The following is a 19,240-nucleotide window of genomic DNA, read 5'->3' as shown; positions in this document are numbered from 1 at the left end:
TGTTTTGATTGTCATTTAATTTATTCTCAAAAGTTTTTTAAGATAAATGTTAAAAAATAATAATAATAATAATAATAATTTAAAAGTGACTTATCATTATTTCATCAAATTTTTTTATCATGTGATCTCAGCCATGGTAAAAAAAAATGATAGAATTAGTTTGTTGAATCATTATAAACACTGAGTCTGATCGTTTTTTAAAATACCATTGAACGTTATATTATTTCACTTGTATAAGATCAAAATACAATGATATGTGATTCCCTACTATATTTTTTTGTCTATATTTATTTATTAATTTATACATATTGTATTTAAATTTTAAAAAAATACGACTCACCCTAAGTAGCCAAGTCACCAGTTTTTTTTTTTTTTTTTTTTTTGGCAATCGAGTTAGAAATCCTGATTTTCCAACTATGACTAAATTGATAGGAAAAAAAAAAGGGGGTAAGAATGCGACCTCTTTTTTACTTACTTTGGTTACAATCAATTTTTTTTTTTTTTTTTTTTCTTTTCTTTATCTATTCACAAATTGTAATTATTTCCTGCACAATTAATAAAGTTACCATTGGGAAAGACTTTTAAATGCATTAACAACCACCTCATAAAAATGTTGGTTTTTTTTTAAACAAGACAAATCCAGTGAGAGTCTAAAACGTGTAAATAGTTTGAGAGAAATTGTCTAATCGTGCTATCACTGCAGCTAGATATAAGGGTGTGTAAAATTACTATCCCACTTCTAAAATAAAAGAAATCGTATTCATGTTTATGTTCCTATGTACTCTAATTGTTCCATGCTGATGCACAAGAACCAAATATGAAAATTTCACCAAGACCAGACAAGAGATACATGTGCTTTACATGCATACCCACCAATGGTGACACAGCTGTGTAGAGAGGCCAATGATCCTCCTTTCCTCTGACCATGTGACTTTCCTAAGTAACAATGGAAGATGATGATGTCTGAAAATTCAAGACAACTCTCATTAAATATTTTACTTTTGCTTAATTTAAATAATTTATTGATAAATGATTCGCTTGCCCCAAAATGACCTAACTACAAAGGCACCACAGGAGCCCAGTCTATGTAATTCAATAAAACCTCCTCTATCTGTTGCGGGTCAAAAACTCCTTCCCCTTGTTCAAACTCCCATTCGTATGTTTTAATAATGTTTAGAGTACTACTATACATGCATTGGCATACAAAAAATACATGCCAAAAGTATTTGATTCAATTAAACTGAAATTTAAAACACGTGGCTAATCTAACGTCTTCCCTATCTATTCTATCCAATGGTCAGAATGTCTTCTATAGTAAAAATGATTGAACAATGTAGGTTAACATTTTCCCGAAATCAATGTATGTTTATAATAATCTCCAGTACCACGATCTTCCCGATCAAATGCTTCACAAGGGGGAACTGAATTCAGTCTCAATCACCAAGTGAACACTTCCAAGCTTCCACCAATGTTGCCCCCCAAGCCAAAATTTCTGATATAGTGGACACTGGTGGCATTCCATAATCTGAAATTATTTACCATTTCAACACCATGGCAATGGTTTAGAATCAAAGGAAACTGCGTTTGAAAATGAGAAACCAAGTGATCAAAAGAGTCCCCTATTTATAAATTAAAACTACAGTTCTTACAAAAGGAGACTAGACCAGCCTGAGAGATATACTTCTCGCAAAGGCAGAAGTGTAATTACACTTTCCGCGTTTGAACGCCACCTGCCAATAACTACTCTGCTGCAAAATCCAAGTTCGAAGCAATGCCACATTACAATCAAATTCTATGAAAGTACAGCCATCACATCGGATGCCCTCAGAGCAATGTAGTCTGAACCATCACTGCTCTTGAAGTCATTCCCTGCATATTTGGAGTACAACACTGTGTTTCCAGGCGTCACCGTCAGTGGCTGTGGATTGCCTCCCTCATCCAGGGGACCAGGTCCAACTGCAACCACCTGTTCCCAAATGACAACCAATGGATATGCCACCACATTAAATCATTGTAAATCAATCCTGTGAGCAATTCAGGTTTTGTTTTGTTCAACAGTTTCAAGGAATCTCATGTTACCGTGCCAATGGAAGGTTTCTCCTTGGCAGCCTCTGTGAGCAACAATCCTCCAGCAGTTTTCTCCTCAGCCACAGCAACCTGTGACAAAATACTGTATAAGGTACACATTTTTGAAACTGGATTCAAATGATATACAATATATCAGAGAATCTAGGTAATGCCTCACACATGGACAAAGGATAAAGTTTTTTTTTTTTTTTTTTTTGGGTGGGGGTGGTGGGTTGGTGTGGGGTATACCTCGATTAGAACACGGTCATTCAGAGGCTTCATATCTTTGATGTCTTCTGTTTCAAGGATACCCACAATGTCATCCTCCTTCAAGAGCAGATGATTTGATCCATTGAACTCCAATTCTGTCCCTGCATACTTGGAGTACACTATCTGGGCACCAGTCTGACAAACAAAGAAAAAAATCGCACCCTGTGAAACTTGTTCAACAACGAAGCAATTGAGACGAAGGACCATTGAACCTGAAAATCACCTTCACACTGATGTCCACCTTGGTTTTACCAATTGTCTTACCCTCTCCAACAGCTACAACTTCACCTCCTTGAGGTTTTGTCTGAGCTGTTGAAGGAAGCAATATACCACCAACTGTTTTCTCCTCTACTGTCTTGATCTTCACAAGCACTCTATCACCCAAAGGCTTGATGGAAGTGTACTGCAGGACCAAAAATCAAATGAGGATGGGGCAGAAGAAGGAATGCACACATCTAGACAGTAATCCTCAAAAGATCACAGAAAGATGGGTTGTTTGACATAAACACATCTAACCTCATAACATCATATAAGCCTCCTTTCAATGCTACTTTTTCTCTCACATGCTACCCTATTCTTACTCTCTTACTGTGTATTATACCATAAAAGAGATAGGAGTGAATAAAATGATGTAGATCGAAGCATGAAGAAGAAAAGTACCAAAGTTAAAACCTGGGTTCAGTTACTTCCAAGGTTCTGGATCTGGTTCTGGTTCTGGTTCTGACCACGCCTAATGCTAACTTGCTTAGGCCCTGGTTTGGTGGTATCCTTCACACGATTACGGTTAATGCAATTACTGTTCATGTAGACCTCCTCCTTGTGTCTATTTTGCTTCACTGTTGCTGTGACTAACTGGAGAGCATCAAGACCATCTGAAGAAGGTTATCGAAGTGCCGATACAATTCTGTATTTGCTACATCATCCTTTAATGGCCTGAAAATTGGAGACAAATTTTTACCCGCAGCACCTCTGTTCCAGGACTTTTGGGGCAGCAACATTCAAAGGTGGATTCCTTAACAACCAACCAGTAACCTGAGTTCACTTTGGGTATGTTTCTTCCACAGCCCTAGGCTTCCTTATATATTAGTTTCAGCCTAAACCAAAAGGATGTATATGGCCATAGGCTGAAGTTGCTAATTTGGACTCCTACCTTCTAATTTTGAGTTCTACTCTCTCAAATCTGGTACAATTGGTGTCCTGCAATTGTTGTTATGTCGTGGTTTTCTGGTCATTAACAGTTTGGTGATTAGGACTCCATGAAGTTGTTTGTTGCTTACCCATTTTGAGTTGCATGTACCGAAAGTATAATGATTCCCTAGGCTAAATTCAAGAATAGACGATTTTCAAGGCCAACTTTTGGCTGTTGTCAAGAGGACTAACATACCCTGTGCTCCTACTCCATTCAAAGCATACCAAATCATCCAACCAAAAGGTGAGACAAATTGAAAGCTACTTAAAGACACACAGCCCTTTACAATGTAGTTTTTCACATTGATCTAGCAGCCAATGCATATTTTAAAATAGGACAATACATCATCCTCTTACTATTATTGAAGATTCGACACAGTTGTCTTTGACCAGGGCCTATGAATTCCTCTGTGAATCTTTGATCTACTGCAACATATCCATTTCTAAATACAGACTAGCATTTTTACCAACTTCAATAGAAATAAATCTTCTAAAAGGAGAACAGGATTTTCAAGTTATGGGTTTTTGTTATCTATTGGTAAACCTTTGATCTCTTTTATCACCATCCAGTGGGTGAGAAAGCTCAATACTCTTGAAGAATCATAACTCATATGTATAATGTCTTCACTTTATATCATTACACAATTCTCTCTAATATGGACCCAATTGATGAATTTTCCCTCGATAATTGTGGTACTCTCTAACCACTTGTCTTCAAGTATGTCAAGTGCAAGGAAAGTAAATTTAAACACAATTTTGTAGGTGGTTGAGTGGGGGTATTCAACAATTGTAGCCCGTCTCATATGGGACACATGCATACACTAGCCCAAGGAAACTGCTTCACCACTCATTGCATGCTTCTGGTGGGCTACCCATGGCTGGGACTCTTAACCATGGGTGTGTCCCTTTCCAATATAGTGATGTTCATTGAGATAGTGTAATATAGAATTAGGGCTGCATTTGAACTTTATCTTACATTTCGGGGTTAGCCAACAATCTTTTATCGTCAAACTAATAAATAATTATTCCGGGCATTTTCTTATAGAAAAATCTAAGTTGATTTTGTGATCATTCATTAGAGAATGTTATGGCTCGCAGAGGACTGTGGTTGTTTACTGTCAAACTTGCTATGAACATCATAAACTCAACCTAGTATTAACCTAGGTCACCACGAATGAAGTATGAAAAATAATTTAAAAATGAGATTAACCCATCTATTAAACAGTTTGTGCTGGGTTAAAAAAAACTGAAGCACATTAAACTTTGTTTCAGCTTTCATAGAGTCAAAAGTTTTCATGGATAATGTGAATTCACTCTTCTAGCCTCAAGCAGCATTCAATTCAAGACACATGATACTAAACTAAGAATATCTCAACAGTGCTTAGTTCTGTTGATATCACAGTATGAAAAGCTAAATTGTTGTATAGCTCAAAGCCCTTTTGATGCTCTAGCTAGATATATCATGTTCAAGATAAGTTTGACTCAAATTGAAGAAAGACACTACAAGAAGTAAACTGGGACATAAATTTAAGTATCAAAAACCCCACCAAACAAAACTAGTCTTGTTTAAGACTTTCCTATGACATCACTTTCAGTTTATACGAATCATCTCCGAAATACACAGCAACAAGTCACCAGAACGGAGAGGATCATACATACTCTCACCAACAAATGAATTGTTAAGCCACACATAGGCACAGATTTTACAAGAACCTCCATTTCATTGGAAACAACCACCCCATCTTTCCATCAAATTTTCCTACCCAGCGAGGGAGATGGTTTCATTAACGTAGAATGCACATGAAATGACTGATCACAACATCAAGCTAATATTATTTTTTTGAACAAAAGGTCGTCTTCATTTCCTAAACGGTTATATAACATCAAGAATTCCAAACAAACACAAGTAAATGATTAATATCTACTCCAGGAGCTTCGTAAACAAACCCAAGAGGGTTCATCACTTATAGCAAGTGTTCATCATCATGAAAACAAATATTACAACCATTATAAAAGTAAGAAATGGAAAACAGAAGAAAAATACCTTCGGTGCAACGGTAGTTGCAGCTCTCACAACGAGTCCTCGTAACCCCCTCGGGTTGAAACCGACACGAGGAGGGGCGACTACAGAAACGGAAACACTTGATTGACGAAGCCCCTGAAAAGAAGGCAACCCTCGAGTTGAAATAGAAGAGCCAGTCAACTGTAGGGCCGCCATGGATTCCTGAGAGTCATCAAATGTGTCAAATAGAGTCGAAAAGAAATGGAAACTCTAAAGAAGCATCCCTTTCAAACCGGAAAAACCAATACAAAAACAGAAATTGATACAGAAACCACAAATCCCACATTGTCACTTCAGAAGAAAAATTGAGAAATTTAGAAATGAAGCAAAGATAAACTGAGTTCCTTTTTCCAGATTAACAGTAATATATAGAGAAAATTCAGATGAATACAAACCTAAACCTGAGATTGGAGATTCAATTAACTAAATTGGCTCTTTGCCCTTAGTCTTAGCTTGCTGCTGTAAGCTAAGAAGTACGCAAATGTAGATAAAACCCTAGGAAGTTGTCAAGGGCTGAATGGGTTTTATCGAAGAAGATAACAGATGCTTCTAGAACCGGATCGATCGTTCGCGATTTCTTGACACTCGGAAATTTAGAAGTGTGGCCGATCTGATCCAGCCTGAGTTGAACCAGCGACTATGACCTGTCCAACTCTGGCTCGATTAGCAACGAATTGAAAACTGAAAACACAGAGGAATCGAACCATTAGGCCATGTTCGTTTGATGGGTGGATCAAAGTTACGGTACACGTTTTAAATGATAAAAATTTTCAAATGGTATGGAAAAAAGGTGGTAAAAAAAAAATAGAAAGAATGAAAAAAATTGTACAAACAGGACCCAAAAAGTGGTACTATACTTGTATAAATTAAGATTGAATTCCTCTATGGTGTAAAAGGGCGTCTGACGTGCATCCAATAGTAAAAAAACCCTTAGGCATGGAGCCCAGGGTAGTCGCATGCAGCCCATGTCATTTTCTGGCATTGAATGCACGCCAGAAGCCCTATCACGCAATAGAGGATCCGAGTTCAAGAAATTATTATATAAATACATGCATCTGAATTTGAAAACATCTATAACATCAAACTTTAATGCATATATATTCTACGGTTCATTTTATGTTCTAAGACATTATCAAATATCATTGTGACACCAATTCTAACTTCATACTAGGGGTGCAATAGGGCCGGGTTGTGCTGGGCTTTTTAAAACCCTAGCCCAACCCTTAATTCCCTTAACTGGACCCAGACCCACCCTAACCCTGACTCAGGGCCACAAAACTTCAACCCAAGCCCTACCCTTCAGGGTTTAGCCCCAACCCTTACCCGCCCTAATTAGCCTTGATTTTTCAGGGTTGGGCTGGGATGACCCTGACCCTGATTGACCCTAACCCTGGTTTGCCATCAAGGGTCGGTATGGTCCTGATTGACCCTGACCCTAGTTTACCATCAAGAGCCAGGTATACCCTGACCTGACCCTAACCCTGACCCTACAAAATATGAAATAACTTAAAAATAAAAAATATTCATAATAAAGAGGAGATAAAAAATAAAGTTACAAATTACTTGTTATGAAAAGAACATCCTAAAGTAAACATTCAAATATTACAAATAACTCTAGCTACTATGATAAACAAAGAAGACATCATCCTCAGAAAGTAAATAATAATAAAAAATTCAATTATTTATCATAATAAACAAAGAGATCATCTTAATAAGGCAAACAATTCGAAGATCTTAAAACCCTTGTCATGTTAAACAAAGAGATCTTTTTATTGGAAAAAAATATAAGAGAGATCGGTGAGATTGTGAGAAGATATATTAAGAGTTTTGAGGTGTTAATGACTCAATATGAAATAATATGTAAAATTAGGTTAAAATCAGGGTCACAACTAGGGTCATAACCAGGGTCAAGATCAGGGGCAAAAATCAGGGTCGGGTAAGGCCAAAAGTCGGGGTAAAAAAATCAAGGTCGGGTTCAAGGCGGGTTGGGCGGGCCAAAGACATCAACCCTTACCCACCCTGACCCTGACACAGAATCAGAAATTTCAGGGCGGGCCCGGCCCTTAGGGCGAAAATTTTTGGGTTGATACTTGTTCGGGATCAGGGTGGGCCAAGGGTGGGTCTGGGCCGTCAGGGCCAAACTTGCACCCCTACTTCATACAGTACCATACAAAAAAACATATTCATAGTCTTGTTGAGCAATGGGGTTTAGCTATAATGTATTCATTGTTGTCAATATAGTCAACACATTTTCGAACTGATGCATGTTTAGTTAGAGTTAAGTGTCATTACTTTAGAAACATTTTTAAAGTAGATGCATTAGTTAGCAACTTAATCTCAGAGGCCATCCATTGAAATTTAGATGAAGATGATATCATGTGAAATATAGGCATTCGAGTTAGCTTAATGTTGGCGAACGAATCAAGCTCAGAAGAGAGAGATATGACCAGTTAAGTAGAAATAATGTTCAACAAGTCTTAAATCTTAAAAAGACTACAAAACTGTTTCAAACAGTAAAAAAAGGAACACATTTTTGCTAATTAGGGGTGATTGAATTCCTCTGTGATGCAACAAGGCGTCTGATGTATATTTAACCATTAGAAACACTCAGACACAGACACAGACACAGACATAGACACAGAGTCTAAGATGATCACACATAGGCTAAGGTGTTTTTGAATATTAAATGCATGCCAGAAGCCCTATAACATCACAGAGGATCAGAAGCCCTATAACATCACAGAGGATCCAAGTCCGGAGAGAGAGTGTGAAACATTTTTATGATCTTTTATTTTTATTTTTGTTGAGAGGGACTTCGAATTCAAATATAAAACGGCTGCACGTGGTGGGTCCCCTTTGCTCACATGGAACGTAAAAGGAACCCAACTGGTTGTTTGGCCATCAGTTACTCGTTTCTCCTTAATCCGTACAGGTAAGCGTTCTTCTTCCCTTTCCTTTTATTTAAGCCGGAGCCTTCTTCTAAAGCATATTCAAAATAAAAAAAGACCTCATATCATTTGTTATTGATGAGAGAAATCACGGAACTTATATTGTATGGTGTTTGTTAGTATTGCTCATTGCGGGAGTTTCAGCAGGTTGATTCAGATTTTAGGATTTTTAGCTCTATTTTTATCTGAATCACCCGCAGCTATTTACTGAAGTGGGCAAGCTTTTGATTCCTCTTTTTCTGCATCATCTGGGTTTATGCTTTTCACTTCAAGAGAAACGTCAATGAACTTAGAAACCAACCAGAAAGACTCGGAGAACTGAGGGCCGATTTTCAACAATGTTGCTCAAAGTGGAGCGGAAGTGATCAAAGAAGTTGGTTAATTAGAGTTGATGCGGCATGAAGCGTTCCATGACACAATTCAAGAGAACAAGGGATACCTTGAAGTTGAATTCCACATTATGAGAATGTTGAATTTGGTCTCAGTTTCTGGGATGGGTGGAATTGGAAATTGAAAATGAAAAACAAGCAAAGCCGATCTGAGAGAATGAAGCAAAAAAAAAATCCTATGGAGACACAAATGACTATGAAGGAGAATGCATTACAGTATTGTGTTTCCCAATCAGAGCTGGCTACTGTTTAAAGGAGGACGCTGATGATTAGGGGTGCAAGTTTGGCCTTGACGGCCCGGACACGCCCTTGGCCTACCTTGATCCTGAATAAGTATTGATCCAAAAATTTTGGCCCTGAGGTCCGGCCCGATCCTGAAATTTCTGACCCTAAGTTAGGGTCAGGGTGGGTAAGGGTTGACATCTTCGGCCAACCTAGCCAGCCCTAAACCCGGCCCTATTTTTTGCCCCTGATGTTGACCCTGGTTGTGATCCTAATTTTAACCTAATTTTATAGATTGTTTGCCTTATTAAGATGATCTCTTCGTTTGTCATGACAAATAATTAAAATTTTTTGGATTATTTGTTTTCTTAGCATGATCTACTCTTTGTTTACCATAATAGTTGGAGTTATTTGTATTGTTTGAATATTTGTTTTACGATGTTATGATCATAACAAGTAATTTGTAACTTTATATTTTTATATTCTCTTTATTATGAATATTTTTTATTTTTAAGTTATTTCATATTTTGCAAGGTTAGGGTATACCCAAACCAATGTCAGAGTCAATCAGAGTTAGGGTATCTCGGCTGAACCCTGAAAAATCAGAGCCAATCAAGACGGGTAAGGGTTGGGTTGAACCCTAAAGGATAGGGCCAGCGTTGAAGTTTTGCAGCCTGAGTTAGGGTCAAGGCGGGTTTGGACCCAATTAAAGGTTTTAAGAAACCTAGCCCAACTCGGCCTTGTTGCACCCCTAGTGATGATTTTTGGATGCATATAAAATTGACTTACAACTATGTGTGTATAAAAAGGTATGTTTGAAGATATTAAAACCAAGAAAGAAGCAAGAAATAGGTTGCATATTGATGCACGATATTGTTTGAGATGTGACTGGATGAAAAATGAAATCACTACTCTCTCCAATGAGATGTGTCGCTTAAAGTTTTAAATCTCCAAAACACAGATATTCGATGTGGTCAAATGAATATTTAGATGTGTCGTTTCTTGGGAAAATGAATAAGCTTGAAATACTTGACCTTCGACACTACAAATTGATTATTCCCAAATGTTTTACGAGGTTATGAACTTGACTTGTCCCATAACTTAAAAAACACTGTTACAAGTTTTTCCATCCCATTAATTAGATGTTGGAACTGGGATATTCTATGATTGATACNCAAATATTACAAATAACTCTAGCTACTATGATAAACAAAGAAGACATCATCCTCAGAAAGTAAATAATAATAAAAAAATCAATTATTTATCATAATAAACAAAGAGATCATCTTAATAAGGCAAACAATTCGAAGATCTTAAAACCCTTGTCATGTTAAACAAAGAGATCTTTTTATTGGAAAAAAATATAAGAGAGATCGGTGAGATTGTGAGAAGATATATTAAGAGTTTTGAGGTGTTAATGACTCAATATGAAATAATATGTAAAATTAGGTTAAAATCAGGGTCACAACTAGGGTCATAACCAGGGTCAAGATTAGGGGCAAAAATCAGGGTCGGGTAGGGCCAAAAGTCAGGGTAAAAAAATCAAGGTCGGGTTCAACGCGGGTTGGGCGGGCCAAAGACATCAACCCTTACCCACCCTGACCCTGACATAGTTAGAAATTTCAGGGCCGGACCAGCCATTAGGGCCAAAATTTTCGGGTTAATACTTGTTCGGGATCAGGGAGGGCCAAGGGCGGGTCTGGGCTGTCAGGGCCAAACTTGCACCCCTACTTCATACAGTACCATACAAAAAAACATATTCATAGTCTTGTTGAGCAATGGGGTTTAGCTATGATGTATTCATTGTTGTCAATATAGTCAACACACTTTCGAAGTGATGCATGTTTAGTTAGAGTTAAGTGTCATTACTTTAGAAACATTTATAAAGTAGATGCATTAGTTAGTAACTTAATCTCAGAGGCCATCCATTGAAATTTAGATGAAGATGATATCATGTGAAATATAGGCATTCGAGTTAGGTTGATGTTGGCGAACAGATCAAGTTCAGAAGAGAGATATGACCAGTTAAGTAGAAATAATGTTCAACAAGTCTTAAATCTTAAAAAGATGACAAAACTATTTCAAACAATAAAAAAGGGAACACATTTTTGCTAATTAGGAGAGATTGAATTCCTCTGTGGTGCAACAAGGCGTCTGGTGTGTATTTAACCATCAGAAACACTTAGACACAGACAAAGAGTTTAAGATGATCACACGTAATCTAAGGTGTTTTTGAATATTAGATGCATGCCAGAAGCTCTATAACAGCACAGAGGATCCAAGTCCTCAGAGAGAGTGTGAAACATTTTTAGGATTTGTTATTTTTATTTTTGTTGAAGGAGCTTGAGAGGGACTTCGAATTCAAATATAAAACGGCTACACGTGGTGGGTCCCCTTTGTTCACGTGGAACGTAAAAGGAACCCAGTTGGTTGTTTGGCCATCAGTTACTTGTTTCTCCTTGATCGGTACAGGTAAGCGTTCTTCTTCCCTTTCCTTTTATTTAAGCCGGAGCCTTCTTCTAAAGCATATTCAAAATAAAAAAAGACCTCATATCATTTGTTATTGATGAGAGAAATCACGGAACTTATATTGTATGGTGTTTGTTAGTATTGCACATTGCGGGAGTTTCGGCAGGTTGATTCAGATTTTAGGATTTTTAGCTCTATTTTTATCTGAATCACCCTCAGCTATTTACTGAAGTGGGCAAGCTTTTGATTCCTCTTTTTCTGCATCATCTGGGTTTATGCTTTTCACTTCAAGAGAAACGTCAATGAACTTAGAAACCAACCAGAAAGACTCGGAGAACTGAGGGCCGATTTTCAACAATGTTGCTCAAAGTGGAGCGGAAGTGATCAAAGAAGTTGGTTAATTAGAGTTGATGCGGCATGAAGCGTTCCATGACACAATTCAAGAGAACAAGGGATACCTTGAAGTTGAATACCACATTATGAGAATGTTGAATTTGGTCTCAGTTTATGGGATGGGTGGAATTGGAAATTGAAAATGAAAAACAAGCAAAGCCGATCTGAGAGAATGAAGCAAAAAAAAAATCCTATGGAGACAAATGACTATGAAGAAGAATGCATTACAGTATTGTGTTTCCCAATCTAAAGGAGGACGTGATGATTAGGGGTGCAAGCCCGGACACGCCCTTGGCCACCCTGATCCTGAATAAGTATCGATCCAAAAATTTTGGCCCTGAGGTCCGACCCGATCCTGAAATTTCTGACCCTAAGTCAGGGTCAGGGTGGGTAAGGTTGGAACTGAGATATTCTATGATTGATACCATATGTGCAAGCTTCATTGAAGCTCAAATTTTGTGGATATGATTTATTTTCAACCTTTAGTTATGACCTCATTTTATTGCTATTCTTTTTTCCCAATTGTGGAGATGAAAAAAAAGCATTCACAAGAATATAATTTAACACAACGGTCATCTCTGTCTGGCCATTATCACCTCAATGCCATGGGTTTACCCACCTTACCTCTTTACATGGCCAGGGTAAAAGAGTTTTTGGCCATGGGATAAGGGTAAATGCCAATCCTTACCTAATCCTGCAAGGTTAGGATGACGCTTGCCCAAAACTTAGGGGGCAAGGGCAAGGTTGAGGCGCTTATCCAACCCCATCTACCCTGTTGACACACTCGTACATGTCCACCTCAAACTTCTTGAAATCAGTCCATCAATTTATTTTCTGTTATCCTTCTTGAGTTTCCCCCATGAGGCGCTATCGGTTTCCATGTGAAAGCAGGAAAAAAAAAAAAAAAAAAAAATGTAAAATAAGATTTTATCTGTTTGTTTTGATTTTAAATACATAAAATGACACTGAAAAATAAGACATTTATAAAAGGTATTATTTTCATTTAAAAATCATTTGCCAGTAAAATTTCACCCAAAAAATGCAATGGCGGAGTCACGAAAAAACCGTAGGTGTGGGGAAGATAATGCATGGATTATGCCATGCAATTCATGTCAAATAAGGCCATGGTCATAGTTTCGAATAAAACTTGGTTGCTGCCAGCTGTAACCCCTTATACCAGCCACGGGAATAGAATCTCAAGGGTAGGGGTGAAAAAATTCACCTTAGATGGATATTTTCAAACCTGCCCTTAGGATTCCATTCCCTTGCTTCTTACCATAGGGTTGCAGCAACAAAAAATTTTCCCATAGTTTCTACCATAAATCGTTATGGGAATACTTTAACATGTATTTTCACGGAGAACATAATCTGGTAAAGCTGTCTGGGATCAAATCCCATCTTTTGCAAAATTAATAGCTGCAATTTCTGAATTTCTGAGTTTATATTGATCAGTTGCGTATCCTCATGCTTCTTCAATGCTGGAATTTTAAGTGAGGATAAAACCTAATCAAATGACAACAGTGATGGTAAGTCGATTTCAAATAATATTGAAAACCCTCATTTAACCCAACTTAGAAAACTTTGGGGAATAAGCAAGAGGCCATCAAAAGAAGGTTTAGATGTAATGCACCTAAGAGGTTTCAAACTCTTTTACTAACCTCTGTAAGCGTATTTAGAACTTCACACCTTTTTTATTTTTAGAAGTTATTTTGGTGAAAGGTAAATATAAATTAGATGTTACAAATTACACACACATACAGGAGGAAGCCCCATTACGGATCTTATAGTGCCGAGGGGGAGGCCATGTGTTCGTGTGTGGAACATTTCCCATGGGAGAGTTTTCCTCCACCCGTAGAGGATGGTTCATCCAACTTACTATCCACAAACCCCTCGGAGGTTTAGTATGATCCCAAAACACCCTCCCGATGTCATATCCTATCCATCCCACCTCACCACAGTGACGGTGAGAGGCAAACTAGGTCCACACACACACACATATAATGGTGTTAATCGATTTGATTTCGGTGTATATGGTGCAATTTAATTTAGTTCACATTTATTTGACTAAAACCAAAACTGCACCATTTACTAAACAATTGCACTTTTTGAAACCACAACCTTTAATAAACAATTTTTTATTCCACGTTTTCAAACGGTGTCTATTTCACGATTTTAAACAGTTTTGATCACGGTTTATTCCATACAATTTTTAAACGATTAGCTATCAATTTGCTAATTTATTTACATGCTTACTAAAATTTGCTTTTGTTAATAAACGCTTCAATTTTGTATCAAATTAAATGAGGCATTGAACAAGCAAAGATTTAACTACATAACTACATAATAGGAGTAAATTATCGAATAAACTACTGGGCAACCTCTATGATCCTTAATTTTCCCTAAATTAAACCATTATGTTTTGTTAAAACAATCAAATATTTAATCATTATACGGGTTAATCGGATTGATTTTGACGGTTTAACCAATTCGATTTTCATGGTAACAATTCAGTTTGAAACCAACAGGTTAAACTGTTAAAACCCACCCGACCCATTTAACTAAGTGGTCTTAAACTTGAAATCAAAACAAAACCATTTACTAAATGGTTGTGGTTTCAGTGTAAACGATTCGATTCGATTTCGGTTTCAAATTTACATCCTTGTGTATATATATATATATATATATATGAGAGAGAGAGAGAGAGTTGCATGTCTCTATGCCTAGACACAGGCAGGCACGAAAAGTCTGCGCTGCCCCTTCCTGGCCCAGATGCCTCCGAGCACCCTACCATTGGCCTGCGCGCTAGTGCAGTGGCCACGCAAATGGACAGGTTCTCTTGCCCAACAAAAAAATAATAAAAACAAGGGATTTCATTGCAGCAAAAGATATGTTCCTACTTCCTATGATACAAATAGCTCGTCAGACTCCATTGGGGATGACCAATACCGCAGGAGTGACTCTACAGTCAACCTTCGAGTTGCACCAAGCATTGAAATGAAAAAACGGCAACCATCAATCTTGTATTCTTCAAGTGGATTCCTATGCCCAAAACTCCGCACATTCACCTGACAATCATTTGGCACAAAATTGCTGTCATGAAGCTACAGATGCACACATACACACAGACAGATAAGAGGCATGGTTTTGTACCGCTGAACTAAGTCTGTTCATGTTTACCAGATGGTCCCTCCAGAAACAATCGAGAGTCTTCAGAATAACTGCTCTCTACATTCCAAGGTAAAACAGCAAGGAAGAAATAATTTACAGGGCAAGCACAAACCCAATCAGTCAAAAAATCCTAACAGAACTATGATCGTGATATAAATGCAACCATAAATGGAAATTGGATGAACAATTATTACTTCCTCACAACTTTACAGCTTTTTCAAAACACAGAAAGTACACATGCTATCACTTCATATGAGGAAGGATTCATCCTACGAGGGATCATGGTAATCCTTTTAAATAGTATCAGCCAAAATAATGATAAACTATATATAAGCCGATTGATATGTCCAGTCTACACTACTAGTAACAACTTCCATTTGGTTCAAGGCCCTGGAAAAACTGGAAAATGCAGACCAAAGTTCAAATCCTAGAGCAAGAAAAACCAAAAGGATGTTACCTCGATTTCCTTAACATATGCATCATCATAACCAGATTCTTCTATGACATCCAAATAAGAAGCAATTAAAATATCCCCAAGGTATTTGCGGAGAATATTAGTGATCCGCTGGTACCTTCCATTCCTGCACTTTGCGTAGCATGACATTACCATTGAAGCTGTTTGATAAGAAAACACTTGTGGAAACTAAAATACAAGCTAAGATTGTACGTACTTAACTGACTCATCAGTGCATATAGCAAGCCAACGTTTCAAGGAGGAGCTCTTTCTACGGATTCCTCTAAAAACATTTGGCGGCATTGGCAAGTTAGGAAGGGCAAGGTTATCAATATCTAGAGAGCTTTGTTTATGCCTCTGTTTAAGTGATTCCCGTAAAGCTTCCTCCGTGACACCTGCAAATGAATCTAGAGAAGTTCTGTTTCATAAGGATGCATGTAAATCCTGGACTGCATTATTTCTAATTTCTTACTCATAACTACATAAAGTGTAAGATCAGCTCACCAGCCAATATTTCCCCCGCAGTTTCAGTAAACTCATGCAAGAGCTTGCCCAAACTCCAACTACTTGGATGCTGGGAAAATAATAAATATATGAGAAAAAAACATGAAAAACAATCTACAACATTCACCTAACAATAACAATAACAATAGCAATAATAATAATAATAATAGACAATAGTTTATGTATGCGGCCGTGCACTGCATTAAATGAACTCAGATGGGCATAAATACCCATCCGAAATTCCCAAAACACTCCCCAGCCCTCTCTAGAAAGAATCGATGGGAGAGATCTCCCATGCATGAACCCCTTCCCCATAACAATAACATACTCTATTCAAAAGGGAAAATTCAATTACCTTATGTGGATCAACATTTCCAAGCACAATCTCATCTACTACTGCTTGCATGTACCTAGAAGAAAATTTTGATAAGCATATTTCAAGAAGATGTAAAGTACTCGTAAGTTTTGAAATCTTGGCACTCAGGGACTAGAGAATGCAAGAATAAGTGGTTTACAACAAGAAATGATTATATAAATGATAATGAACCTGAAATGGGAACTCATTTGTATCTTATCCCACACCCACCATTCCCGTGCCCAAAGAAAGAAGAAAAACAATCCAGCATCCTCAATATTAGAACAGCTTTTAGGGATTGTCCTGCCATTATACTGTTTATTGATTCCCAAAAGCAAGAAAAAATTACCTGTTTTAGTTGTTTCACAATCAAATCCAAAAAATCATGGAGAAATCAGTATCTGACATCTAATTCAGCCTACTCAATAACTCAACTGAACTCAACTAAGACTTATCCCAACAGGTTGCATACATGGATTCTGTTTCACCATTCAACTCTATTTAGAGCCATACGTTTTTTCTAATCAACCCTAACCCACGTCTTTGGTTACCACTTTTCCTTCGTTATTTCAGCCCTAAACATAGTAAAGCAGGATTTACTTTCTCTACTCATGCTATTTATTTTCTGCAGTAGTTCTGATACAAATTAATTTCCCTTAAAAAAAAAAAGGGAAAGAAGGAAAAGAAATGGAGTTCAAAATAATGGAGTAATTATTCCAGATATGATGTTAAGGTGTAACCATTTAGACTGGTCAGCACTATAAGCAATATTTAATTTGTCATATCTACAACAATATATATTAGCACATGAATAGAAATTAGACAGGATTTGATATAAATCATCAGTTAACAATTTCCTTTTTGGGATAAAAACTATTTGCAGAAATAGAAAAAATGAACAGGCTATAGCAAGCGCAAGAGAATTCTAAGAAATGGGAACTCACTGGAAAATGTGCTGTGAACAACTTTCAGAATCACCTGTCAATATTAATTGCCTTAGATTATAGACATGCTTTCTTTGCACCTGAAAAAAAATCAAGCATATCGTCTCAAATACTAATAAATAGTCATGAACTGTAATTTTCTTGAACTTCAAATACTTGGATTTAATATCCCGTAAGTCATACTTCTCCCCCAACCACTTGAACCACCGCTGCCATACTTAGTTGGGGTGGTTCCAATTGGAAAAAGATTGAACGTTGAAAAAAATTTCATGCCTAACATCCAATGTAGGAGCTCCAACACAACTAGTCCATAACAAAGTACATTAAGAATTCCGGAAGTACTAATGCAAAATAAATGTCATTTCAAGTTACATACCTCTAATACTTCATCAAATTCAACCAGACTTTTCCTTACACCAAAGAAATACTTCTCAGCATTTATTTGCAACGCCAAAAGCTACATGTTTGAGATGATTCAAATCATAAACAATTAGATGTCTTTCACAGAAGAGAAGAAGCATGGAAATAGTTAAAATGGCGATGAGCTGGAAGAGTATACCTGCTTTACAATGGCATCACCTTCAATTGGTATATCCTCATCATTTGTAATCTTTGATATCAGTTTTACAGCCCATTCTGTGTCAAAATTGAACTTCCGAAACATCTCATCCTGTAAGCTGTTCCAAACATAGTCTTAAGAATGGTTCCAAATAATAACCATGAAAAAAACCATTCAAATTCGTCAAGCAAATACTGAAGCTGTTCAAACTTGTCAACGTATATCGTAAATAGGCTTTTGTTTCCCACAATGTAACAAACAAGAACAAAAATGGTCTTTCAACCAATGACGAAAATTTATCAATTCTTGAAGAATTGCAGGAACACATTCAACAACAACAACAACCAAGCCTTTTCCCAACTAAATGGGGTCGGCTATAGGGATCCGTAACCGCCCAGTTGCAGGAACACATTGTGAGTATCAAATCTCAAGAATAAAATAGAAAACGAAGGAGGAAAATTAGAGAAAAACATTCTCCAAAATCCAGTAGGCAATATAAGATCCAACGAGATAAACCTAGAAGTTATAGGCCCACCAAAGGGATTTTTTTTTTTTTTTTTTTTTTGGGTGGAGTGGTTGGGGGGGGAACAGCCAAAGCCCCTCTGTCACAAAACCCAAACCCAGAAATCACCAGTGCCACTAAAGCAACTAGAAGAGTAAGTTTCAACCATATAGTAAACTCATCACTAGCATCCTCTATACCCAATTCCTTCCACTCAAGCCATTTAGTCTTTGTTAAAACATAGCACCTAACTTCTCTCTGATGTGAACACACAAACAAAGCAATATCTCTACAGTTACTTTGAAAAACCATCACCTGCCTATGTCTCTTCCCTCCAAAACATAAAACATTTCCACAATTTATTTGAAGAGACCACTGAAAATGATCACTTTATGCAGAATAGAATGTGTCAGGTTGTAGCATGCTATATCCTATATATTGAAAAAAGAAGAATGTATCATGTCCTTCTCCAACCAATCATTATAACTGGATCACATGCACAATTGGAAGAACCAAAACCAACAGACACAAAGTAGTATTTCCTAACTTTTTGAAGGAGAATGAACACACACACACACACACACCCCAAAAAAAAAAAAAATCCTTTCTTTTCCTCGAGGAGGAAACATATCTTCAGCGGCACTTGTCTTTCAAAATGGCTTCAATGGCTAGGTCTAACTGTAGAATAACCATTAGAAAGGAGCTTAAAATGCGCCAAGCAAGTAACCGATCTCACTCTCCCCCCC

The 19,240-nt window shown here is 37.2% G+C and overlaps 2 protein-coding genes across 2 annotated transcripts in view; both read right to left on the bottom strand.

The window, feature by feature from the left end:
* Nucleotides 1-1,603: 1,603 nt before the first annotated feature.
* Nucleotides 1,604-6,152, bottom strand: LOC122068678 (20 kDa chaperonin, chloroplastic-like). Its single transcript, XM_042632557.1, has 6 exons — nt 5,983-6,152; nt 5,570-5,749; nt 2,561-2,740; nt 2,317-2,472; nt 2,080-2,157; nt 1,604-1,966 (listed from the first exon to the last, which is right to left on the bottom strand). The coding sequence occupies exons 2-6, from the start codon at nt 5,741-5,743 to the stop codon at nt 1,793-1,795; spliced, it is 762 nt and encodes a 253-aa protein (XP_042488491.1). The 5' UTR covers nt 5,744-5,749; nt 5,983-6,152; the 3' UTR covers nt 1,604-1,792.
* Nucleotides 6,153-14,860: 8,708 nt separating this feature from the next.
* Nucleotides 14,861-19,240, bottom strand: part of LOC122068684 (protein translocase subunit SECA2, chloroplastic) — a 42,388-nt gene continuing 38,008 nt past the window's right edge. The window contains exons 23-31 of the mRNA XM_042632562.1: nt 17,993-18,110; nt 17,810-17,890; nt 17,434-17,513; nt 16,490-16,544; nt 16,135-16,204; nt 15,848-16,037; nt 15,634-15,757; nt 15,159-15,233; nt 14,861-15,073 (exon numbers count right to left, since the gene is read on the bottom strand). Coding sequence (XP_042488496.1) covers nt 14,909-15,073; nt 15,159-15,233; nt 15,634-15,757; nt 15,848-16,037; nt 16,135-16,204; nt 16,490-16,544; nt 17,434-17,513; nt 17,810-17,890; nt 17,993-18,110 — 958 coding nt within the window. The 3' untranslated portion in view covers nt 14,861-14,908. The remainder of the gene's footprint in view (nt 15,074-15,158; nt 15,234-15,633; nt 15,758-15,847; nt 16,038-16,134; nt 16,205-16,489; nt 16,545-17,433; nt 17,514-17,809; nt 17,891-17,992; nt 18,111-19,240) is intronic.

The sequence above is a fragment of the Macadamia integrifolia genome, unplaced genomic scaffold, assembly GCF_013358625.1.
Source record: "Macadamia integrifolia cultivar HAES 741 unplaced genomic scaffold, SCU_Mint_v3 scaffold451, whole genome shotgun sequence".
In the NCBI taxonomy this organism is placed as follows: Eukaryota; Viridiplantae; Streptophyta; class Magnoliopsida; order Proteales; family Proteaceae; genus Macadamia; species Macadamia integrifolia.
Note: the sequence above shows the minus strand (reverse complement) of the source record. Positions and strands in the feature narration are given on the sequence as shown.

Bases quoted from the DNA above. Each gene is read 5' to 3' on its own strand.
- LOC122068678 (XM_042632557.1), bottom strand. From the start codon at position 5,743: ATGGCGGCCCTACAGTTGACTGGCTCTTCTATTTCAACTCGAGGGTTG. The intron at 2,158-2,316 runs GTATACCCCACA...ATTTTGTCACAG, and splicing joins ATGACCGTGTTCTAATCGAG to GTTGCTGTGGCTGAGGAGAA. The intron at 1,967-2,079 runs GTAACATGAGAT...ATTTGGGAACAG, and splicing joins AGAAACCTTCCATTGGCACG to GTGGTTGCAGTTGGACCTGG.